Source organism: Podarcis erhardii (genome assembly GCF_964252035.2).
Source record: "Podarcis erhardii genome assembly, chromosome: 7".
Taxonomy (NCBI): domain Eukaryota; kingdom Metazoa; phylum Chordata; class Lepidosauria; order Squamata; family Lacertidae; genus Podarcis; species Podarcis erhardii.
The window spans coordinates 2,256,940-2,282,257 of record NC_138511.1 but is presented as its reverse complement, the minus strand read 5'-3'; the positions used below and the strand labels follow the sequence as shown (position 1 = coordinate 2,282,257).

At 48.2% G+C, this 25,318-nt stretch overlaps 1 protein-coding gene across 4 annotated transcripts in view; it reads right to left on the bottom strand.

The window, feature by feature from the left end:
* Positions 1 to 2,160: 2,160 nt before the first annotated feature.
* Positions 2,161 to 25,318, bottom strand: part of GPAT4 (glycerol-3-phosphate acyltransferase 4) — a 33,487-nt gene continuing 10,329 nt past the window's right edge. For 3 of the 4 annotated variants that reach the window (XM_081870033.1, XM_081870036.1, XM_081870034.1), the window contains exons 2-13: positions 14,503 to 15,271; positions 10,756 to 10,825; positions 10,376 to 10,673; positions 9,961 to 10,035; positions 8,689 to 8,778; positions 7,170 to 7,263; positions 6,276 to 6,391; positions 5,981 to 6,036; positions 5,461 to 5,546; positions 4,016 to 4,144; positions 3,835 to 3,914; positions 2,161 to 2,777 (exon numbers count right to left, since the gene is read on the bottom strand). In XM_081870033.1, coding sequence (XP_081726159.1) covers positions 2,669 to 2,777; positions 3,835 to 3,914; positions 4,016 to 4,144; positions 5,461 to 5,546; positions 5,981 to 6,036; positions 6,276 to 6,391; positions 7,170 to 7,263; positions 8,689 to 8,778; positions 9,961 to 10,035; positions 10,376 to 10,673; positions 10,756 to 10,825; positions 14,503 to 14,667 — 1,368 coding nt within the window. In that variant the 5' untranslated portion in view covers positions 14,668 to 15,271 and the 3' untranslated portion in view covers positions 2,161 to 2,668. Of the gene's footprint in view, positions 2,778 to 3,834; positions 3,915 to 4,015; positions 4,145 to 5,460; positions 5,547 to 5,980; positions 6,037 to 6,275; positions 6,392 to 7,169; positions 7,264 to 8,688; positions 8,779 to 9,960; positions 10,036 to 10,375; positions 10,674 to 10,755; positions 10,826 to 14,502; positions 15,272 to 20,445; positions 20,569 to 25,318 lie in introns of those variants that run through there. The other variant, XM_081870035.1, reaches the window with a different exon arrangement.

Below are 25,318 nucleotides of genomic sequence, written 5' to 3'. Positions count from 1 at the left end.
ACTGGAGCCTGACTTCAAGGGCACCACAGAAGCAAATGGAATCCCTGAATGGGAGCAAAGAGGAACACCAAACAACTCCCCAAAGAATGAGGTAAGTCTATTCCCTTCCTGATCCGAACACATAGGTTGGGCCCTGCAGATGCCTGCTGTTCAGGCTCAGTACAGAGGCACATAGAATCATAGAACTGTAGTTGGAAGAGACCCCCAAGGGTCATCTAGTCCAACCCCCTGCAATGCAGGAATCTTACCTGAAGCATCCATGACAGATGGCTACCCAACCTCTGCTTAAAACCCTCCAAGGAAGGAGAGTCCACCACCTCCCAAGGAAGACTGTCCCACTGACTCTTTCTTCTTGTTAACCTCTTATTTTGGAAATCCCTCCCCCCCCCCCATCAGGTTGGGCATCATGAGGGAGTGAAAGTTAAGGGGGGCCTGATCAGTCTGAAGTGGGCCAGAGAAGATTGTGGGTTCATGGGTCTCCTGAGCAGGTAGACAACTGCACCTCCCACAAATATTTACAGCAAGACCTTAAAACTCCAACAGTAAAGCTGGGCCAACAACTGACCCCCAAACCCACCTGGCTGCAATTACAGAATGGAGCAGTCAGAGCAGAAGCCTGAGGCTGTTTTTTTCAAAGCCAAGTTTCTCCCCAATACTGAAAGCAGGGGAGAGGAAGGTAGGCTCCCATCTCTTTAGGTCTGGGCCCCTTGTATCTCTGCCCACCCCCCTCGCTGCTTCCTTGGTTTACTCTTTTTACTGATCGGTGGCAAAATATTCCAAATGAACTGACAGTGCCAATACCGCACTCTGAATCCTAAATGCACAGAACTCTGTGTCCTGGTATGCTTTTTACTGGTGACTGGATTCCAGGCCAATGTAGGATTGGTCTTGGGTGCTGCTGAACTTCTGCCAGTGAGCCAAGGAGCCACCCAACAGCACAGCCAAGTGTAGAGGGAGGAGAAAGCGGATGACCCCATCAACTCAGCCCGCTCCTGGAAACGGAGGGCCTTTTCACACATTATGCCGTGGCAAATCTCAAACGTGAGCTCCCAAACCCAGAACTTCTTGTTCAGTTTGTCCATTTCCAGGCCCACAGGCCAAATGCCATTGGTGGATGCCCATAACAAAATCAGTCCACAAGTTCCCCGACTGGAGCTGTTCCTGGCTGTTCTGCTGTGAGCTGCCGGAATAAGCAATGTCTGTGAGTGGGCAGGCCACTCATTGCCCGTAGAGGTTCTGAGCACCAAAGCTTATTCAAGAAGTGGGTTGGATTGGATCATTCTGCTCTCTCGCCAGCTTCAGAGGGTTTTGATGTTTCCATTCTATTTATCTCTGAGAAGGTAGGTGGGTTAGGAATGCAAATGCAAACAAGGATCTGGCTTGGGGAAGGGCCAAAAAGCTTCCATGTGAAGAAGATGAAACACGCCCCCAGCCCCAAAGCACCTGTGTGGCTTCCGAGTGCATTGCTCCCTCATCAGCCTGTGAAGGAGGCCATTATGCGTCACCAGGGGCAGGAGGGAAGGTGGAGAGCAGCCCAGCCCACTGTGAGCAGCAAGCGCTGCTTTCAAAGTAGCAGCCCTAGGAGGCAAAGCACAGGGCAGGGATGGAGCTGGAGGCAAGGAGATGGACTTTGACTTTGTCAGCGCAGCACCTCAGAAGTTTTCTCACATGGCAGAGAAGACTGCTTCTGACTCAGGGCCCTTGACTTCAGTATCTTAAACTTGAGTCTGCATTAGCAGATGTTAAAAACCAACTTTCTTCAGAGGCCAGAATTAGCAGGGGTTGATGTGGGTGAAGCTCAGGCCACGGTTATATGTGGCCTCTCCCTGGAATGGGCAAAGCAGAATTCCCCACCCAGGGTCACACCTTTTCCTGCTATAGTGGTGATATTTTCTGTGTCCCAAACTGGCCATCTCACTGCCCTCTAACAGAGTGCAGCCACTTCTGCACCCAGCCACTTGTGTCCAAGTAGGACACACACACACACACACACACACACACACACACACACGATACCAAAGAGGAAGGGGAAAGGCCTTGTACCTTCCTTAACCTGGCACTTCTTTTAAGGAGGCCCCTTCCCAGTTTTGAGAGCCAAAGCGCTGCACCATCTTTGCGGTTCCATTTGAAAAACAGCAGAGGGATTATTCAGCACAAAGCTCCATCTCTATATATTTTAATTAAAAAATGCAAAGGGACCCTATGCAGTCTCAGTCAGTTCTCTTTTTGGGGGGGGGGAGAGAAAGAGTGAAAAGACAGAATGCAAAGAGGACAGAGCCTTTCCCTGGGGCTGCAAAGGGCAGAGGAAGCTGCTGGGGGCACCTACCACAGGCAGCAGGGGCTCAACAAGTCCAGCTGCTCTTGCAACCACAGCAGCTTCCAGTGCAGGCACACATGCGCACGCACACACTCAGGCATTCTCCAGCACCGTCACACAGATACAAAATGTGGGGCAGCCCATCCAGCCACTCCCATTGTGGGAAAAGTTCTCCACTGTGGCTGTCTAAGCAGCGAGCCAAGCCATTGCAGCTGAAATAAGGCCTCTTGCTGATGAGCCTCTGGGCAGCACCACCTTGGCCTGGAGTGGCAGCTCAGCCAAGAATGTGCTCCAGAAGGCTGGGAGGAGGTGGAGGCTGTCAGTCCTGCAGCAGCCCCTGCTCCACGAAGCTCAGGAGCGGCTTCGGTCTTCATGGTTGCCCACAACCATTTTGCTGTAGAGCTTCTGCTGCTCTTCCTTGAAGGTGTCCTTCACCTTTTCCCTCTTCAGGCCTCCGTCCCTAGAAAAAGAGAGAGAGAGAGGGCAGACGGACAAGAAAAGAAAATTACTCCCCTGTTGGCTAAAAGCACCAGCGTGCAAGAGGGAACGTACAGCCCTGGCAAGCAGGAAGGGAAAAACTGCACCTGCAAATTCTACTCACAGCCGCTGTGTGCAGATTTATCATGTGGCAGTGCTAAGGAGGGAGCCTCAGGCGCATGGGCTTACCCCACCACAGCCAGCGCCTTCAAGGCTGCTTGGCCAGCCCCACTCCCATAATCCATCCACTGTAGAAAAGGCTCAGCAGCGGCTGGCTGCAGAGACGCTGCAGGCTACAGGCAGCTAGCTCTTTGGGTTGCTGGAGGCTCAAGCCACAGCTGAGGCCAGTGTCCATGGTTCTCCCCACCACATTGGTCTTTAAACAGAGAACATCCTACGCAGGTTGCTGCCAAACATGGAAACATTGCTGAAGTCTTTACTCTCCCTATTCTTTTCCAGCTTAAAATCAACCTCCCCACATCTTTTAAAGGTGAAGGAGGCTTCTTCTACTGGCATACAGCTGATTTGGAGCTCTTAAAAATGTAGTAGGAAGAACCATGGAATTCTGCATAGAATCATAGACTTGGAAGGGACCCGGAGGATCATCTATTCCAAACTCCTGCAATACAGGAATCTTAACATGTAGACTGAGCCCAAGGAAGCCAGCCATAGATTTAGCCAGGATAGAGTTCCATCCACATCCCAACATGGCTGTGACATAGAAACTTAGGAAGCTGCCTTATACAAATGCAGACCATTGGCTGATCTAACCCAGGAATGTCTACCCTGACAGAGGCTCTCCAGGGTTTTCAGCAAGGGACAACTCCTGCCCTGCCCACACATGCCTTTGGGGACTGAACTAGGGACGTTCTGCAGGTAAGGAAGATGCTACTCTCACAGCCCTTCCCTGAGTGGGCAGAGCTCAGAGGTAGAGCCATTGCTTTCCAAGCAAAATGTGTCCAGAGCACTGGGCCAGGTGGACCAATGGCATGACCCCCAGCTTCTCCCCATCCTCCCGATCCATCAGCTTCAGGACTCACCACAGGAGATCCACAAGACCCCCTTGCCTAGCAATGGCAGACTTCACCCGATTGGCAAACTGCACAGCATCTTCATCAGGCTAAAAAAGAACAAAGGCTGGTTGGAATTTGCAGAAAGGAGCCTGGTGGGGATGGCTGCCATTTCTCTTATAAGAACCCTACTCCAAGTTCAGGTACCCACCTCTCTGGTCATTGGCGGCAGGTACCAGACACTGCAAACTATAGCCCAGCTGGTCATCATCCTGAGCAGATAAGTCACCATGCCGTATTTGCTGCTGTTAAAAAAGGCGTCTCCAAATTGGGGGTCATACTGAAGGACAAAAGGAGGGGAGGGAGGGGAAGATAGAGAACTCAACACCTCCTGAAAGCAAAAGAGGTTTATGCCACATTCAACACACGGCAAGAAATATGCCTGTAGGAACTGCCTTTCAATAAAGGATTTCCATTTATGATATTTGCATCCATAGAATCATAAAGTTGGAAGGGAACTCAAGAGGCATCTAGTCCAACACTCTGCAACTACAGAATCTCTGACAGATGTCCATCGAACCTCTGTCTAAAAACCTCCAGTGAAGGATGGTCCACCACCTTCTGAGGAAGTCTGTTCCACTGTTGAACAGCTCTTATTGTCAGAAAGTTATTCCTGGTGTTTAGTCGGAATCTCCTTTCTTGTAATTTGAATCCACTGGTTTGGGTCCTACCCTCCGGAGCAGGAGAAAACAAGCTTGCTCCCTCTTCCATGTGATAGTCCTTACAATGTTTGAATATGGCTATCACCTCACCTTTCAGTCTTATTCAAGCTAAACATACCAAACTCCATCAACCCCTCTTCCTCATCAGGCTAGTTTCCAGACCCTTGATCACCCTGGTCGCCCTCCTCGGCACACCTTCCAGCTTGTCAACATCCTTCTTAAACAGCAGTGTCCAGCTCTTCATTCAAGGAGCTCAGATCAGTTTACATGAGATTATCCTGTTCCATCCTCACAACAACCCCATGAGAGACAACATGCCCAGTTTTCACTGTGGGGAAGACCAAGTGTGGGGAACCTGCAGATGTTGCTGAAGACCTAGAACTTCCTTCATTCCTGGCCACTGGCTATGCTTGCTGGGACTGATGAGAGCTTAAAGTTCAAGAAGGGCCAAGGTGTAGAGCAATGCAGCTGAAATGCCTGTCTGTGTGCCATCGTGCAGGGGCCTGCTTTACCCAACTCTCTACATGCTCATGCAAGTTTTGAATGTGCCCCAAACAAATTTCATGGATCTGAAATTTAGTCCAAATAGGCATAGGCTAGTGGGGAATTCTCCTATGAAAGTCCCGATGAATAAATGGGGATCACTCCCAATCATTCCAAGGTGGCTCATCTACAGAACTCCCCAGTGGAACGTGTCCAATGTAAAGCCCAAGAGTAAATACTTTCAATGGCATAACAGGCTGAGAGGTTGTGAAAAGTTGCAGGGCCTGTGTTGCATAGTACAAGATTCTGGAACCTCTTGCCAGAAATTCCCAGGGCTTCTCAACTCCCCAGCATTCCTGGCTCCATACAGACCACAGTGGCATTATCCTCCAGTCCCCAAGGCCTACCTAGCAAGCTTCAGGGTGCTTTGCTCAATGGTAACAGCTCTCACCTTGATAGCAACCGGATAAACAGTGGCACCAATCTCAAAGCTCCCTTTCTTGAACATCATCACGGAAGTGTTGTTGATGCAAGTGCCTGTGAAGAGAAATGGCCGTTCCTGTAGGAACAGGGATCACCAATGGTGGGACAGAGGACTTACCCATGGGGGTAGGGTAGGGTGGGGAAGCCTGTGTATTTGTGAGAATGCGGCATAAATCAAGGGCATAGCTTTCAATGAAGTCTGAGTGGCACATCCAATTTCAAACAGAACGTATTTTCAGTGGTGAACCATACCAAGCCAAGAAGTTGTGGGCCATAGAGATGCAGGGATAGAGTGGCCTTCAGTCTCTACCCACCCAAGTGGCTGCTTTCTGTTAGGTACTTGGAATTCAGGACTGTGAGTCCCTCCAGCCTTTACTTGCCTCTACAGTTTATATGTTTAGTAGGATGCTTTCATCCGTCCTGTGGCTGGGGCACTATGACTATAGGGAGCCCTGGGACTTAACCCTTCTTCCTTAATTCTTGCTTACCTTCAGGGAAAATAAGGATGGGCAATTTATTTTTATCATGAGCATGTTCGGACAGCCTGCAGGTAGAAAGGAGAGAGAGAGAGCATGTGTGTGTATCACTGAGAGATACATGCCTGGCTGATCCAGAAGAAGATTCCTGCAGCCCCAGCAACCACCAAGCAAGCTCCTCAACTTCAAATCAGCCAGGTAGCCAAGTCTGTCACCAGTCAGAGCTGCAACTCCCCAGACCATACGCAGCACAACCCACAAGCCTTGCCTGCTGGGCATATGGAGCAGGGACAGATTGTGCACCCACCTTTTAGCCACCAGGTGGCGATCCTTCACCTCCGAGCGTTCAAACCAGACATGGGGACAAGCCTTGACCATGGCCCTCTGGATTACCCCCATGAGCCCCCCATGGACCTGGCCCACCTGAGGAACAGAAAAGAGGTCATAGGTCAGTCAGGGTGTGGGGGGAGACTTTGGTTCAGCAGCCTACCATTAAGACAGCCATGCCAACATCAAGCAGCTCTACTTGCAGAGGAAGATACCTTTGTCTGTATAAAACTCTCCATCCCGCAGGAATGCCAAGCGTTAAGGAAGGTGAGAATGTGGGACCTGACTGCTACCCACCCATCATGGAATGTGGGAGACACCTGTCCTCCCTTTGTCCAAAAGCACAGGGTCCTCAGGGAGGGCTGCAGAGGAACACAGGCCTCTCTTGGCTAAGAAGCTCAGGAGTGTGCAAATACCTGCAGCAGACCACCCAAGCACCTGACATTCTCCAGAGACCACCAAGGGTGCCAAAGGATTCCCCCATCTGCCTGCAGAGGAGCTCCCAAGGTTGAGGGAAAAGGCAGGAGCAGCGAGGATGCTCAAGGAGAGTTCAAACGGCCTCCACACTCCTATCTTATGACTGTTCCTTTGGGTGGTGGGCACATCGTAGCAGCATGAACAGAACATGCTTCCTCCCCATGGCTGTTGGGAGGGGCACATTGACAGATTGGCTTAAAAACAACCCACCAATGCTGCCTGACAGAATTGGGCAATGGCCATGATTTTTCAAAAACGAATCCAGTATTTTCAATAAATGTTATGTTCAAGAACCTTCTGCTGCTACACAGGGATCCTCCTCCCCCCCCCCCCTCTCTCTCTCTCTCTCTCACACACACACACACACACACACATGCACACGGTTCTCCATTCTCACCATAGCATAGTAACCATCACTGGCCAGAATTATGACATCAATCGGGGATGTGTGGTTAGCCACACAGATTCCTCCATTGCGGGGTCTGTTTTCCCTGAAGTTGGGAAAGAAAAAGAGATTAACCAAAGAAAAAAGAAAAAGAAAAAAGAAAAAGGCTGAAGCACAAGCTCAGCCTGTCCTGGAAAAGCATTCAGCAGGGGGCCTCCTTCCATGTGTCCTTCTTCCCCCAATTTCTATCCTTAAGGAACAAGCAACCTCAATGCCCTGCCAGACAGATAATGGCACAGTTCACACACAGTAGATACAATCAGGTTTTTATGTGTTCTGAACTTAAAAAACAAACAAACCAACAATCCTGAAGTTCTGAGTCAAAGAAACCTCAGATCTATGACCCATACAAATTTTATTAATTTGTGTCCCATGTTTGCACAATGTATTCTACATTGCTAAACATGTCATTCTTGGGGACAGTGGCAGATGACACTGATTATCCAGCTCAAATCTGGGTTTAAACCTGACTTTCAGAACTAAATAGGCCTTGGCAGGGGGTTGGACTCGATGGCCCTTGTGGTCTCTTCCAACTATGATTCTATGATTCTGTGGTTGCCCCTGTATCAGGGGAGTACAGCTCTGTTACTATGACTCAATCTCTCACTGGCTTTTGAGACCACTGACCACGGTATTCCCCTGAGACTGACTCTGTGCAATGGGCACAGGGGTTCTATTCCTCCCCATGAGAGGAGCACTTTAAGAGTGTTCATTCCCTGGCACCTGTGCTAGGGGGTTCCACAGAGCACTATTTTGTAGCCAATGCTATTTAACCTCTATGTGAAACCACTGGGAGCGGTCCTTAGGTGTTTCGGAGCACAGTGCCATTAGCACACGGAGGACATGCAGCCCTAGTTCTCCATAGCATCAGAATCAGGAGAAGCTGTGCAAGCTCTAGGCAAGCGTCTTTAAAAGCAGAGCAGGAGGAACCTGGGAAGTGTTGGGACAGCATCTTTGCTTATGAACACAGCTTATGAATGGTTGAACCATGTATCCAGTACTTAGAGCGGATACTGAGGCCGTGAGCCAGGACACAGAGAGTCATCAGGCACCATTGCTTTTGACTTTCACATTTCTCTTGAAGACTTTCTAATGTCAACAGGCCTATGCAGTTGCTTAAAATGTCCCTTGAACAGCCAGTGATTTTAATAATAGCTTTGTTTTGCTTCTGCGTGTTTCAGTGTTGCTGTACAGATGTTTTGCTGATGCTTTATTTAAGAAGACATAAGGAGGAGCTGTAAAGGCACTGATCGTACCCTCTGACTATTGGGATTCTTGTTCAACCACCTTCCTGGCTTCTCACATTATCAGGCATTCTTTTTGCAGCCATAAGATCTAAAAACTTGTTCTCTCCTCTTTCTGTTTTTTTTAAAATGAAAGCCACAGAAATGCAGCCAACACACAGGCCCCAGTCAACATTCCCCCTTTTCTGGGCATGTGTACTACAACTTCCCTCCCATCCCCTCCATACCGGTGGTGGTAGGTGATGATAGCTGTGAGAGCTCGCACACAGATCCGGTAGCACATCAGATGAATGTGCCTGCTCAGGAACTCTTTGCACCTAAAGGGCAAACACCTGATTAAATTGAAAGTTGTTGTTGTGGCTATTCATTCATTCATTCATTCGTTCATTCTCCACCCTTTTCCCTAATAGGTACTCAGAGTAGCTTGCAGATAAAATAGGAACAGCTAGAAAAAAGAAAATAACAACAACTACTGTATAAACCGTAATAGAATGCTTAATATTAAATATTAAAACTATGTGCATATGTTTATTTTAAAAATCTATTAAAACCACACTATCACAACGGCTATAGCATAGAGTAACCATCTATGTCTAGTGCCCCTGCTTTCCTCAAAATAGCACTTACAAACCTAAAGAAAAGAGGAAGACACACATCTCCAAATGGCCACACACCAGGCAACCTTTAGCACCTCCCTCTGGAAGTAGCTGTCTTTCAAAATCACCAACCAGATAGGACTACATGAAGGAACAGGTGGCAGCATGGCTTTAAAAGAGAAAACCGCAGCCATCCTTTTCTTCTGATTATCCCCTGATGAGGAACAACTCCAAATCCAGTGGGTGCAGACAGAAGGATCCTGCCATTTTCCTGGACTGGTGGCTTTGGTCAATGGACCCACTTTTAAGAAAGGGCTGGAGCCTGCCGTGTGAAGCCTGTGCAACAGCAGCCCTGTGATGGGGGTGCTTCCTCACAAGTTGCTTTTTGCACAAGCTGCACACATCCAAAAAGAGGGAGATCTCAGGGAAGCCCCCTTTGGACTGGTGTGACTCAAGAGGGTTGGGGTGAAAGGCAGAAAGGCTAGCCTTCTGGATATACTGATAAGCTCTGACCTTTTAGTGAGAATGGCATCATCTTAACAGAGTTCTATTTTTCCTTTGCTCTGCCTTTTTTTTTAAGATTCTTGCTCAGTTATTCAAATTTTCTTGAGATGCTGAGGGCAATTCCCCCTTCCCACCACCCAAATAGAGAAGAATACAAAAAAAAAGTCTTGCCCACTTTTGTTCCACATTTAATTGCCCGAGGGCAAAATGGTGATATGAAGGTTGAATCAACAGAGCCTGACCAGAGAGACAAGAGCAGAAACAGGGAGTCCACATTTAAATCCATTAGTTTTCCTCTGATGTTTGCTCCTTAATCCCAGTACCCGAAGCAAGTTAAGAGTATTTCAGCACCTGTTGCCAGGTGGTGATCTTTGTAGGGGTCCACTATTGAGAACTCACCTTCCGTTGGGCAAGTAACCCACCATGGTTGTGCCAGTCACCAAGAGGCTAATGCCAGTGAAAGCCAGAGCTACCCTGCGGGGGGGGGGGGAGAGATGAGAACCCTGAGGATGCAGGACCACCAACTGCACTGGTACCCCAGCCACTAACATAGTTCCACCATGGGGCAGGCACAACATGAAACACCCCCCCCCCAGCTTTCATTCTGGAGCAAGTGGGGAGGTTCTTCCAGATGTTGCTCGGCTACACTCCCATCATCCCTAAGAACTACCCCTGCTGGCAGGAGCAGATGGGCATTGATGTCCAACACTGGCTGGAGGGCCACAGGTTCCCCATCCCTGGACCATAGGGAGCCCCGGTTGCGGTGGGGCCATCACCCAGCTCAGTCTTTCCCAGGAGAGGCCCCAGGCCCTACCTGAGTGGCAGGAGGAAGCAGTAGCGGATCAGGACGCCCAGGCCCCAGAGGACTGTGAGGCGCAGGCTGATGTAGTGGAAATTGTAGTTGGTCCTGCTCAGCAAGTTCCAAGACTGCAGCTCTTCGGCCGAGAAGCGCTTGGTCACCTCATCATCCATGATGGTCTCGATGCCCTTGCGGCAGAAGTAGAAGATGTCTGAGAGTTCAAACTCGGGGGCATCCAGGGCCTTGTTGCTACCACTCCGCCGGATCTCTTTGATCTCCTCCTCCAAGGAAGTGGGCTCCTTTGCAATGATTCCTGCAGCAGACACACAGTGAGGGGAACGAAACCCACCACGCACCCCCTCCTCCCCCAGAGAGACGGCAGCAAGGCCTCTTACCATTCACATAGGGCTTATAAAGTGGGTGCTTCTTCTCTTTGGCCCCACGCTCAATCCTCAGCGTTGCCCACTGCAAGACAACAGAGTGGAAAAAGGAGAATCCTACCAATCACACACAACTGACCTGGAACTCACTCCTGTGAAATGTGGCAAGAGACACTCACACAGATGGCCTTCAAAACAGCTGGACAAGTTCAGGGAAGAGGATGGGTGGACCAACCACCAGAGTGAACACAGCGGAGGCTGGTCCATTAGGGTGAATGGGGAACTGTCCCACCAACTTCAGTCTGCTCTTAGCCACCCCTGGACCAGCCTGCCTACAACCAAGTCAGCTTCCTCCTTCTCCATCACCACTGCCTCCATGTTGCCCTTGTGGAACTCGGCAAAGGAGAAGGATGGGGACAAAAGTAGACTGACTTGGCCCTGGCTCCCCCCTACTAGTTGCCTTCCTGCCTTCTGCCCTACCAATGGGCAACAGTCACATCTCCATTTAGTAGTTCACCTCTGAATACCAGATCTTGGAGATAAACAGGGGTGGCCACTGGCTTCATCACTCGCTTTTTGGATGCTTGGTTGTCTGTTGTTGGATGAGGAACAGGACAATGGGCCCTTCGTCTGCTCCAGGAAGCTCTCTCTTAGGTGTGCAGGAAAGCAACCCCCAGCAGCCTAAGCTGGTAAGACTGCGAGTGGCTGGGATAGGACCTCGGAAAGCCACTATGAATCAGGGTGGGCAACACCAGGCTAGGAGGAGCAGCGACTTAGAGGAGAATGAACAGGACACAAGGCTGCTTTGCCTAGTGGGGTTTGTTGAGTTCCCTGCTCCGACAAGGGCAGACCTGGCCCCTCATAATAAACAAAGGCCTGTCTCACAGGCAAACAGGATGCTTTCACTGGTTGCTGGTTTAATCTGGTTGTGGATGCCTTTCTCTGGCTGCAGTGCCTGGTTTGTATTGCCTGTTTTACTGATGGCAATTGAAATGCTAGTGTTGCTTACTGATGCTTGTAATCTTTCTTTCTTTTTGGTAGCCTGCTTCAGATGCTGTCCTCTCAGAAAAATACAGCCCATGAAATGCTTAAAATAAATAAATATATCCGAATCAAATTCTGGGAAGGATGGGACTGGAAAAACAATCTGTGGATCTGGATCATAACAATAGCAGCCTGTGGAGGCTTCCAGCCCACGAAGCGGGAGGCCTGAAAAATAGGAAAGGGCTGGTCCAGTCAAAGCTTTTCCAAAGCACCGTATTGGCCCGAAAATAAGCCGCACCTGAATATAAGCCGCAGCTTTTAAATTGGAGCGGGGGGGGGGATACCTGAATATGTCGTTCCCTTCCTTGCTGCTCCTGGCTGCATCTGGGTGTGGGTGTGGGTGTGGGTGTGGGTGTGGGTGTGGGGGTGGGGGTGGGGGTGGGTGCTGCACTGTCAGCAGCCTTTCCCCTTCCTCGCTCTCTCCCTTCCCGGTCTTGGGGGAGGGGACGGGGGACTACGCGCAGGGTGGGTGCCACTGTTTGCCCCATGCTCCTGGCTGCATACCATAGGGTCACAAATGTAAGCCGCACTTTAACTTTTCACGGTTAGAATTTGGGGGGAAGTGCAGCTTTATTCAGGTCAATATGGTATTTGTTGAAATAAAAAAGCAAATCCTTGGAAGTTCAGGAAAGGGAAAACCATACCTGCACACACATCCTTTCTCCAGCTGACTTCCAAGTTACATGAGGAACAGCAAGAAGCCAGCTTAACCCAGTCAGGGCCAGAGCTCTGCTTGTTTCCTAATGCCCTTGCCAGCTTTTGCCTACTTGACCTCTGGAACTGACATGATGCACGTCAACGTGGCTCATGCAGGGACACCACATCCTCTTTGGCAGATTGATGCAAAACGGGAAGTCCCGCCCTGCCACTGCTCCTGCCCACTCACCACCCCCTGCCCATACCTGCAAACGCAGCCACATGCGCTGCTGGGCACCACCAATTTCAAACAAGATTGGGCTGGTTTTTGGTGAGATCTTGTTCAAAATGGCTGCAGTCTTGCCTGAAATTGGCGTTGTTGGTGGAAGTGCTTCATCATCACTGACGGAGGCAGTGGGGCACCCCTGGGAGTGCCGCCTGGGGGGCTTCTGCCACCTGAGGCAGTGGCCTCACCCTGCCCAATTGCTGGGCCAGTTCTGGGTTCACACAACCTAGCCAGGCAAAGTTCTCCCTGCCCTGCCACCTCCAGTGCTCCTAATTTTCTGCCCCAACCAGCCACAGAACAAGACACAACCCTGGGCAGCTTTTCAAGTGATTGCCTGAAGCCAGCCCCATTTCCCCCTTATGCCCAGGTCAGCCTCTCCCCTCCAAGGCACCATATACCCGCAACTGGACTCCTGGTTGCCTTCTGTTCCTCCTCCCTGCTGCACTGGTACACAGCTAAGGACTAAAATATTCAGGGCACTAAACTTGCACCACAGGCCCACACTCCTCCTCGATCAACAGGCTTATTCTCCACCAAAGTACAGTGGAGGAAGCACACAACCATCTCTCAGGCTGAGAACACTGCAGCATTTCTTGGTATGGTTCTGAAATGAGGATTCTAAAACTGATTAAGTTATGCTTCTCAGAGTTCAGAAGAGTCTGCCCAAAGCTTCCTCACTGAAATGAAGAGAAAGCTGCAATAGTGACCCACATGCACTGAGCCGGTGTAAGCCCACAATTAAGCAGGGTTAAGCAATTCAGAACAGGGTATGCAATTGGACATGTCTTTGAACCCCTCACTTCTAAACATATGTTTAAAAAGACATTTAAGAGCATCTGTTGTGTGTGCCTGTTACCAACTCGGGTGAAATTGAGCTCAAATGGTGATGATGTGGTCTACTGCAGAACACTTTGATTTGAAATCACTTTAGAAATAGTAAATGTAATGCTGAAACCAGCTGACAGAAGGGCTGGAGAGAGACAAGAAGAGAAGGAGAGAGGAGGGTGCGCTGGAACCCTCAGCATGTTTCCTAGATGGAGTTAAGGGTATGCCTGTGCCAGCCCAGCACTTAAGAGCCTGGCAGAATTAATGATCAGAAAGAGAACTGGAGCACAAAGGCCCACGGTGTGCATTTAGGTTCCAGGAGATGTGGACCTCAGGGAAACAAAAAAAATTATGCAGAGCAGAGGCACTTTCATTGACTGCTCTTCTCTCAATTGCTAAACTCAACATGATATATGATTTGCTTACGCGAGCACAGTTGCTCACACAGCTGCCCATCACAAGCAGACTGGGGTGGGGGGGGTGGTCTGCCTCCCAAACCAATCACAGCCCATATAGAAAGTGATCTGGACGGTGTCAGAGGGGAGCTTGTGCCCACTCCTCCTTAGGGAGACCCTTTTGTGCAAGGTGGTCCACAAAGCCCACTCTTAAAACTCTAGAAAAACTGACGGCAGTGCTAACAGGCTCTTTGACCCTGCCCTCTGATCTGGAAACTCTCTCCCCTTGCCGATGCATGGGGAAACTTTGTAGTTACTTGTTTAGTAGCACTTTGCACCTGCTCAGGGTCATCTTCGTTGACTCCAACGTCATACGTTCCAGGGCTAAGTCTTGGCATTGACAACAGCTGCTAGAGCCAGCCCTAGAGCAAATAAAGCCTTGCCTGAACGTTGATTGCTAAGCCTGCTGCTGTCAAAAAGCTCTGAGTCACCCTGACTGCTGACACATCCCATCCAGTGGAGGGTATTAATTCTTGTTGCCTTCCACTCACAGCAACATCAGGAATTTTGACTCACCTGGAATATCTGCAGCAGGGTTCTCATGTAAAGGCGGCGGATGCCAAAGGAAACTCCAAAAATGGCTGGCACAATGATGAAAACCAAGAGCAGAGTGAAGAGTACGGTCAGGGAAATGCCCAGCAGGTTAACCACCAAGCTATCAAAGGGCAGTAGTAGAAACATGGTGAGCAGCAGGCAAAGCGAGTGTCCTGTGGGATCCTGAGGCAGGCAGAGAGAGGATGCCTGGGCAGTCAGCCAGTTCTTGTGTCAACCAGTGGCAACTTTGTGTGTGCAGAAGGTCCCTGGCATTTCACAGGTGCCATTTCAAAGTTCACACCCTTCCTCCAACAGTTGTGGGGTGGTGAGGAACCCCCAAGATCCAGTCCGGAAACAGGCAACAGAGCAAAGAGAAACGGAAAAGGCTTAAGAGCACGAAGGTCACACCAGGAGTGCCACAGCGAAGTGCACCAAGGGCAAGGAGAGATGTGCTTGGGAGCAGCTCCCAGGAAGCTGTGAGGATGAAGCCCCTCTGAGCTGTCAAGGGCATGAAACGTCTCTTTGCCAGGCTGAGGTGAGCTCCTTTTCTTGCCCAGCATTAGGAGGAAAGCCTGGTGGGCTACAGAGCTAGAGCTCTTGCCACTGAGACACAAGGGCCAGCTCCGAATCTCTCATGGAGTCTGTAGCAAGTGTCATTCCAAGGGCGTCTGGGATCAAGTCACAACTGGCAGGTGCTTCCTCTTCTTTGGAAGATGCTCTGTGAGACTGCAGCATTCACAGGTCTCAAACACTAGGGGAGGAAAGAGAAAGGGTCAGGCACACCATGCCACTGAAATATCAGAACAGGAGAGGGGAACGTAATAAGGGGAGCAGAGTTAACCAGTTCCAGGACAGCAGCGAAGGGGAAGCTCGAGTACCTGGGAAGGATCAACTCATCCTGCCAGTCAGATCTGTGTATTGTTGACAAAGTCCACTAAAGTTACTACAGTGGTACCTCTGCTTGCAAATGGGATCCATTCCAGAGGCCTGTTCGCAACATGAAAAGAGTGCAACCCGCAGCGGCGCATCTGCGCACGTGCGGGTTGTGATCCGCTGCTTCTGCACATGTGTGTGACGTCATTTTGTGGCGAAACCCAGAAGTAACCTTTCTAGTACTTCCGGGTCGCTGCGGGACGTAACCTGAAAGAACATAACATGAAGTGGACATAGCATGAGGTATGACTGTAGTCCACAAACATTGCTCCCAGCTTGTCTGATTTGTGGTCATAAAAAGGAAATGAATAAGACCTAACTATTGGACAACTTCCCTGCCTAGTTGGCTACAGGTGATTCTGACTGGCGGGGGTAACCAAGCAAGAAGCGATTTACAAGCCTAGCGCATTAACATGCAACTATTTTCAAAATGAAAGCAGTAACCTGTGAAGAGGGACAGAATGTGTTCTGAAATTGAACATGTTCTACTTCTTTATTTTCCCATGGGTGTGGGTGTGTGAGTGAGTGAGAGAGAGTATTTCCTTTTTCTAAAATTGAACTGTTTCACAAAATAAGTAAGTAACTTAATGAATGGAGACAACGTTTATTTAAAAAAAGACTGCTGTAGCAATTTATTTGTACATTAATGACACACACAGAGATGTTCTAAATACAGGAGTCCAAAGTGTCTAAAATTGTAAAACCTATCTATAAAGGCAATAAAACAATACTATATCATTTGTAACACTAGAGAGGTCAGCCATCAGCCTTTCCCAAAGAGCCAGGTTTTAATTAGCTGGCAAAATGAATATAATAATAATTATTATTATTATTATTATTATTATTTATACCCCGCCCTCCCCAGCCAAGACCGGGCTCAGGGCGGCTAACAACAAATAATAAAAACAAGTTGATTAAAATACAATTTAAAAGATTAAGATACAACATTAAAACAATTAGGGAGCAATCTCTTCATAGGAGGAGAAAGGAAAAAGAAAGAGGGGGAGGGAATCAAACTGATTCTGAGCCAAAGGCCAAGTGGAACAACTCTGTCTTACAGGCCCTGCAGAAAGAGATCAGATCCCACAGGGCCCTGGTCTCAAGAGACAGAGCATTCCACCACAGGAGCCAGTGTTGAAAAGGCCCTGGCTCTGGTTGAAGCTAATCTAACTTCCTTAGGGCCCGGGACCTCTAGGGTGTTGCTATATATGGACCTTAAGGTCCTCCGTGGGGCATACCAGGAGAGGGGGTCCCGTAGGTACGAGGGTCCTAGGCCATGAAGGGCTTTAAAGGTCAAAAGCAGCACCTTAAATCTGACCCTGTACTCCACCGGGAGCCAGTGTAGCTGGAAAAGCACTGCGTGAATATGCTCCCATGGCAGAGACCCCGTGAGGAGCCTCGCTGCAGCATTCTGCACCCGCTGGAGTTTCAGGGACAGCTTCAAGGGCAGCCCCGCGTAGAGCGAATTACAGTAGTCAAGCCTGGAGGTGACCATCGCATGGATCACTGTGGCCAGGTCAGGGTGGGAAAAGTAAGGGACCAACTGCTTGATGCAGCGAAGGTGGAAAAATGTCGCCTTGGCTGTTGTTGTAATCTGCGCCTCCATGGAATGGGAGGCGTCAAGGATTACACCCAAACTCTTTAACGGAAGGCAATGGCACTAATTGGGCCCCCGCAAGAGAAGGGAGTTGGTCCCTCATCCCCATACCATCCCGACCCAGCCAGATGACCTCTGTCTTTGAAGGATTTAGTTTCAATCGGCTCCCACGAAACCATCCAGCCACAGCTTCCAAACATCTGGTCAGTGTGTCAGGGATCGAGTCGGTGTGGCCATCCATCAGCAGATAGAGCTGAGTGTCATCAGTATATTGGTGACAACCCAGCCCAAAGCTCCAGATAATCTGGGCAAGGGGGCGCATAAAGATGTTAAAAAGCATTGGGGAGAGGATTGAGCCCTGCGGCATTCCACACACCAAGGGGTGGCGCGACGACATCTCCCTCCTTCCCATATAGCATGGGAAGCCCCATGGACTTCATTGGAAAGGGCTTTCCAAAGCATTGGTACCATAACGCAAAAGGATCTGCTTCCCAAACTCACCCCCTGCCTGTACTTCAGTGGTGGCAGATGAGCAGGACTTCAGGAGCTGATCCTTGTCAGGGCAGATGAGCCAATGTCCCTTAAGGTACCTGAGTCCTCAGTCATTTAAGTGGAGTCCTAGCACTTGAACTGGGCCAACAATGTCACAAATTGATCATTTTCAAAGCTGTAATCAAGATTTTTCAGGTTACTGTCCTTCGGGTTAGGATGCAATTAGGAAGGCACAGACCTGCCTCTTGGAATCAGGCAGCCACCTTCGCTGTCTTCCTTTTGGAGCCTGCTGAAGTCATTCATATTTAGACAAGCCTCCCAGGTGTCTAGAAAGCTTGTATGAGTTTTAATTTGTTTAGTCTATTTTACTCTGGCTTTAATTTTCTGTTTGTCTTAAATTATGGTGTAATTTTTTTAGTGATAATTTTATTGTTTTATCTTTCTGTAAACCACTTTGGAGTTTTTTCTATAATCAAAGAGTAAAATTTATGAAATAAATGAATAAATACAGAGGCAGGCAGATAGACAAATACCACATGCATACATATATATAACCCCAACATGCTAAATCAGATGCTAGCTGAATTAGGGCATCATAAAATTTCCAAGTCAGACTCTTCCAGAATACCTGGAATGTATTGTAATGGAAGTAGCATGCATCTGAAAGGCTTGGCCATTCTGAATCTAAGGGAGCACTTGATTGTGTTATACTGCTGAAGCAAAGAGGTAGCAGGGGTCAGCAAACTTTTTCAGCAGGGGGCCGGTCCACTGTCCCTCAGACCTTGTGGGGTGCTGGCCTATATTTTTTGGGGGGGAAATGAACAAATTCCTATGCCCCACAAATAACCCAGAGATGCATTTTAAATAAAAGGACACATGTAAAAACACACTGGTTGCGATTTAGAAGAGACCCAGGAAAGCCTCTTTAACCTCTCTGAAAAAGCAGAGTGTAACAAACACTAATTAAAAACACTATTACTCTAGCCCAGGTATCTGCCCATCAGCACTTGCAACATCAACTAAGCCTAGAGGCATGATGGAGATGCTACAACTCTCTCTCTCTTTATGTGAATCACTGTATTTTAATATTTTGCTTGAAGCCGCCCAGAGTGGCTGGGAAAACCCATCCAGATGGGCAGGGTATAAATAAATAAATAAAGTGGTGCCTCTAGTTATGAACTTAATTCGTTCTGGAGGTCTGTTCTTAACCTGAAACTGTCCTGCTGTATGCGGACGATGCCGCCCTATTAGCTACGTCCCCCATCGGATTAAGGAGGATGCTTCGAGCTCTTCATGAATATGTGACCCAACATGAGCTCCAACTAAATTATGCCAAGACCAAAATAATGGTCTTTGCCGCTCGACCGAAACCTAATTTATGGTCAATTAATGGTATTCCTTTAGAGCAGGTCAGTTGCTTCAAATACCTGGGTCAGGTTGTTAGATCAAACAGATCCTTCTTGGCGCACAGAGAATATATAGCCTCGAACGCATCGAAAGCAGCCTTGGTGATTAGAACCCTGTACTCTAAGAAACAGGCACAAACTGTCAAAGTTGCCTTGCGACTCTTTAAAATGAAAGTCCTCCCTCTTCTACTGGTGGGCATTGCCTTGGGCTCACATAGGGACTTTGAAAAATTGGAATCTATCCAAACCCAATTCCTCAGGGCCATACTCAGGATCCCCCCCTCCGTGGCAGGTGCGATCATGAGATTGGAAACCGGTTGCCAAGTCTTTAGGTATGTGGCCCTGAAAGCGAAGTTATGGCTTTGGCTTAAGCTTTGTTTCATACCGGTGGGTTTGGCCCCCTTGATTCTGAGGGATAACTTTAAATCTCCATGGGAAGGGGAGATAGTGGAGGAAGTGCAGAAGTGCGGGTTGTCCTCCCTTTATATAGAGTCCATGATGTATAGCCACGCAAAGGCGGTGATCGCCCAAAGATTAAGGGATATTGCGAGACAGGAGGACATAGCCCGTGTGAAACCTGGGCTGTTTCTGGGGGAGCAGATGTACCGAGCTGCTCCAGCTCGCTACCTGGCGGATATCCACTACGTGGAATACCGCAGACTATTTACCGCGGCTAGGCTGAATGTTCTTGACTCGGCGGTTCTGAAGGGAAGATATGAAGGAGTCCCATATGACCAGAGATTATGCCATTGTGCGTTGGGTGAGGTAGAATCCACAGAGCACATTTTACTGAGCTGTCCCTTCTACAACGATTTAAGACAGTATCTTATAACCCCATACTTACCCCAGCTTAGTCCCTGACAAAGAGGAAAGCAGACAGCATATCTGCTAAATAAGTCTTCTAGGAAAACAACTTTGTCAGTGGCTAAATTCCTTTTCCTGGCACTCAAGCGTCGGAAACGTACAATTGAATGCCTTGATGTGGGTTATCTGTGAGAGGTTGAGTGCTGTGGCCCTACCTTATTCATGTACCCCTATGATGTTTTAGTTTATAATTCTGTATTGTGTTTTATTTCTGTGTTTTATTTCTGACTATCGGTCGAATAAAGATTGATTGATTGACCTGAAACTGTTCTTAACTAGAGGCATGCTTTCGCTAATGGGACCTCTTGCTGCCGCTGGCACACCATTTCCGTTCTCATCCTGGGGCAAAGTTCTCAACTCGAGGTAACTCTTCCAGGTTAGCGGCGTTTGTAACCTGAAGCGTTTGTAACTTGAGGTACCACTGTATATAAAACCCCTGACCAACTCTCCCATTTGCCCAGGATCCCACCCTGGCGGAAGCTAAGGACACAGAAGATCCCTGTCCCAGTCAGTTTGAACTGACTGAGTGGCTATTTACACCGAATCCAAAGCCCTGCCAAGGCCACAGACTCTTTTTCCAAAATTTGGAAACAGTCAAACAGTACTTTGCTGCTCACTCAGAATTTTACTCACAGAAGCTGAATAGAAGTCACAGAGGGAGGTGGTGAAGAACCGGAGCTTTAGCCCAGGAGACTGTTTATTAAGCAACATCCAAGGGGTGGTTGCTTTTTTTCTGGTGGGGGCGGAGAAACAGAAACAAGAGGCTCCAGAGAGAAACTCACCACTGGCTGCCCTCAACTGGAACAGTGTATGATCTTGCATCACCAATGGAATGGAACTGCAGTCAAGAGCATGTACACCCAGCTGGGGTGTGTAATCTTTGGAAAATGTTCCAAGAGATTCCATGGTTCACGCTGGGAATGACGAAATGGCTTCCTCCATGTGGGAAGCAACATATCAGAGTCAAGAGAAATCACTGCCTGAGGCCATCAGCCTGATTCTAAGTAATTGGCAGTGGTATAAAGCCATTTGTATGTTTCCCAAACTGATTGACTAGAAATGTGCACCTGATACAAATAAGCAGGAAAGCTGACTCAAAATTATTTTGACTGAAATATGTTAATCACAACATCATCAGAACGTTGTGGTCCCCAAGACAGAAAGAATCAAGAGTGGGTAAACTTCCAGAGACATCAAGTTTCACTGTCCCAGAAAATCTGCATAGCAGATTTTCTTTTTAAAAATAATAATAAAAAAATATTATTAACCGGCCAATCAAATCAAATCACATCACATAAATTCCGAATTACAAAGCCGAATTTTAAATTTTGTTGAGGGAACCCATATTTCAAGATCCGAAGGGGGATTCTGATCATCTTCTTGCCACTGCGTTAATGTCCAAATCAGTCCAAATAAAGTTCATAATTCTATCCAGTCTTATCTTGCTGTTTCCACATCACATCATGTTCATATATTTTCTCTTTTTTCTTTATGATCTCTTCTGATAGTCTCCTTAAGCCGAGAAACACCAATAATCCTCCTGTGTGAATTTTTCCGTTCTTCCAATCCTCAAATCGAGATGGTTTCCATATATCATCGCCTTCATAGATAACAGCGCTCTTTCCATCATTTATTACAGAACTGTCGTTCTTAAGTCCCACTGAGGAGTTTCACCCACAATATAAAAACAGCTCTATTTCTCCTCTCAGACTTAAGTCCTCCGACAGAACTTCCCAATATGGCGACGAAATTTTTAACTGCGTCATTCCAAAGCCCTTATACATTCCACGGTCTTCTTAAAACATGCTTTGGTTCGAAAGTTTATCTCCACACAGCCTTAAATCCACAGCTTAAGTCCTTAAAACGACATTTCTGACTTGTAAGGGGGGGATTCTTGTTTAATCACATAAGGGAAAGAAAGGAAAGTTTTTCCCCCCTCCCCCATCAGTCCCTTTGCCATACCGAGTCTTGGCGTATCTTCTCATGATTTATACTTGTTCTTCCAACTCCTCTTGTTTTATCAGAGATCTCTTCTGTTAGCAGTCTTTACTCCCCCTTCTTCCTTGAAATATGTGCATTCGCTTCATCCAAACTGTTTCTTTTGAAGTTCTTGCAGCTAGTGGCGCGGATCAGAGACGACGTCCAGGAGCGCAGAAATCCCACAGGAGGGCATTGTGCCTAGTGCCCCCATCCCCACAAATTCGGGGGTGGTATAGGGCACAGCAGGCAAGGGCAGTCCCCCACCACAATCCTGGGGGGGGGGTAGGGAGGCTATTTACTCCCATCACAGCCTCCAATTTACCTTGTGTGGGTCGGAGAGATGTTATTGTCAGCCATCTTCTGATGCGCCCCTAGTGGTCCCCCGCTGCATAGCAGATTTTCAAGAACAGAACTCTTAGCAGCATTCTGTGCAATTCAAAAACTCTGCCATATACAAACAGGGGAAGGAAGCAAAGCAAGAGCAGACAAGAGCAGGATGTGACAATGATTAAACTCAGACATATTCACTTCCATCACAATTTTGGCTTGCAGAGCTGGAAACATTTTCTCACTGGTAATTGTAGACTTAAACAGCAATGCTTGCTACCTAGGTTCCTGTTGTTGTTTTACATCACTATCTGAAATATGCACTGGTATCAGAATAGGTTCTGTTTCAAGTAATCTTCCTTCCAGATTGCATTGCTCAGGGCTCAATAAAATAATTCCATTTATCATCAAATAACCACAAATACATATCATTGTTGTACTACACAACTGTGGCAGATAAGAGATAGCCTACAAAGTTCTCCCCATCATGCTCATTAAGAGAAGCAAGGGAAGTGGACAATGAAATTGAAACCTCAACGGATCACATTAGCGGTCCCTAATGAGTGAGGCAGCAGTGATATTATATCAATATGCTCACTTTTGTGACAATTAACCTATGGAGTTCAGTACTGTCAAATGGGACGACATGCACTTTATTATTCATTTATTTTAGGTATCTAACATTTTCACAGAGTGGTTTACATAAACATTTCCCCACAATAAGAACCAGCAACTATTTAAATAATAAAACAGAAAAGACAACTGTTTCTTTTGTGTGTGTTTTTTGAATAATATTTATTGAATTTTCCAGTAAAACATACCAATACAAAACAATTACAATAAAGACAAACACAAACAAAAAACAACAAGTATAATTCCAAAAATTATTTTCTCAACCTAATTTCCCCGACAACTGTTTCTTTTGGAGAAGCTGCTGCAACTTCTTCTCGGCTTCCCTGAGAGCAAGATGCTTGAAGAGCCTCTGTGATGGCAGGTGTGGGATGGCTACCACTGGACTGCTCCCAAGCTCTTATTTGCTTATTATGCTCAAAGGGGGACTTCCGGGTTAGCGCCAACGTCTAATGGCGGATTCCCTCCAAGCTCCGGAGGGAATCGGCTCAGTAGGGACCGGGTTCTGCCGTGCCGGCGACACGGGGACCCTTAGAAACCACAGGCACAGAAGCCTGTGGACTTGGTGACTCGGCGGGCACCATTTGCGCCCCCCCGACCTGTGAAGGAGCCTTTTTAAAGGCTTCGGAACGGGGGACGGGGAGCGGCGCGGTGCTGAGAGTCCTCCGCTTTCCCTGCTGAGTGAAGCCGCATGCCATGGACGGAGAACGCTGACTTTTTCCTGAGAACATTCGGACCGAAAAGCAACAACCCGTGAGTAATACAGAAATTGGACTTAAAAAGGAAATTTTTTCTTTGAATTTGGTACGACCGGGGAAGATACAAAAAGGAAGTCCGTCTCCCCGCCTTGTAGGCAACTTAAAGCAAGGATTAAATAACTAAGGTCGAGAGAATACTTTTTATTGCAACTGAACAAAGTTATTAATTTCACGATTGGACAGTATAAGTAATTTTGCTGGAGGATAAGAGTGGATTTTGAGAGCTGCGCAACCCCCCGGGACCCGGGAGTGATCAGCGAGAGAGCCTGTTGGAAAGATACAGAAGACTTTGACAGCTGTCAAACTAGCTGTCAAAGTTGGGGAATACAAAGTAACATTGTGTTTGCTGCCTTTGCCAGTTGGATTTGTTACATTTTGGTTATAAACTGTCGAAAAATAAGCTATTTTGTTTTTGGGACTGGAACTAAAAGGATAGTAAATATCCATAATCCCTCTAGAGGGGGATTTGGGACACTGCAAGAATGGCTGGAAGTGGAAAAATACTCACTGAGTTGAACATCCACGACCTGATTGTGGATGGAGGACTTGACCTGGCATGTGTGACAGAGACCTGGTTGGAGGAAGCAGATGGGCCTGTCCTTGCCGCTGCTTGCCCACCAGGTTTCTCTTACGCACAGCAACCCAGGTCATGTGGGCGGGGAGGGGGGGTTGCAGTGATTTTTAGGAAGTCACTAGCTTGCACCAGGCGTCCTACTGGGAAGATCCAGTTTTCTGAGTGCATGTTCTGGAAGTTGGGCAATAGGGGCAGTACAGGATTCCTTTTGGTGTACCGACCTCCCCGCTGCACCAAGGATTCCCTGTCTGAGCTGCTTCAGGTCGTGGCGGATTTTCTCCTGGAGACACCTAGTTTGGTTGTCCTAGGGGATTTTAACATCCATGCCGACACAACCTTACAAGGGGCTGCTCGGGACTTCGTGGAAAGCATGGCCTCCATGGGGCTGTCCCTGAATAAGTTTGGCCCAACTCATAGTCATGGACATGCCTTAGACCTGGTGTTCACCTCTAGTGACGTGGGTGATCTGACACTAAGTAAAAGTGAAACAAAAGAAGTGCCATGGTCAGATCACTTCCTGGTGCAACTGGACTTCTCCGCGACCCTTCCCCTCTGCAGGGAGGTGGGACCAATTCGGATGGTCCGCCCTCGCCACTTAATGGATCCAAATGGTTTCCAGAGAGTGGTAGGGGATGCCTTATCCCATGTTGATGGCCTTTCAGCTGATTCCCTGGTGGCCCGCTGGAATGCGGAGTTAACCAGGGCTATCGACTGTCTGGCTCCGAAGCGCCCTCTCCGATTGCATGGAGCCCGGACAGCTCCGTGGTTTTCTTCGGAGCTGAGGGCGATGAAACAATCGCTGAGACGGCTAGAGCGTCGGTGGCAAAAAACTCACTCCGAATCTGACCGGACACAGGTTAGAGCTCAACGTCGAGCCTACCAAGTGGCGATAGCGACGGCGAAGAAGACTTTCTTCACCGCCTCTATTGCATCTGCAGAAAATAGTAGCAGGAGACTTTTTCAGGTGGTTCGTAATTTAACGGAACCACCTTTACCACCGGGGCTTTGTAAAGACCCCAAGATCTCCTGCAACGATTTTGCAAAGTTTTTTGCAGATAAAATCACTCATATTCGGAAGGAGCTAGACACCACCGTGGGAGCAGGGCTGGGGCGGGAGAGTGCTAGAGCTCTGTCTGGTCAAGTTGCATGGAATCGATTTCAATCCATTACCCCCGAGGATGTGGACAGGCTGCTTGGACGCGTGAAACCAACCACCTGTCTCCTGGATCCTTGCCCA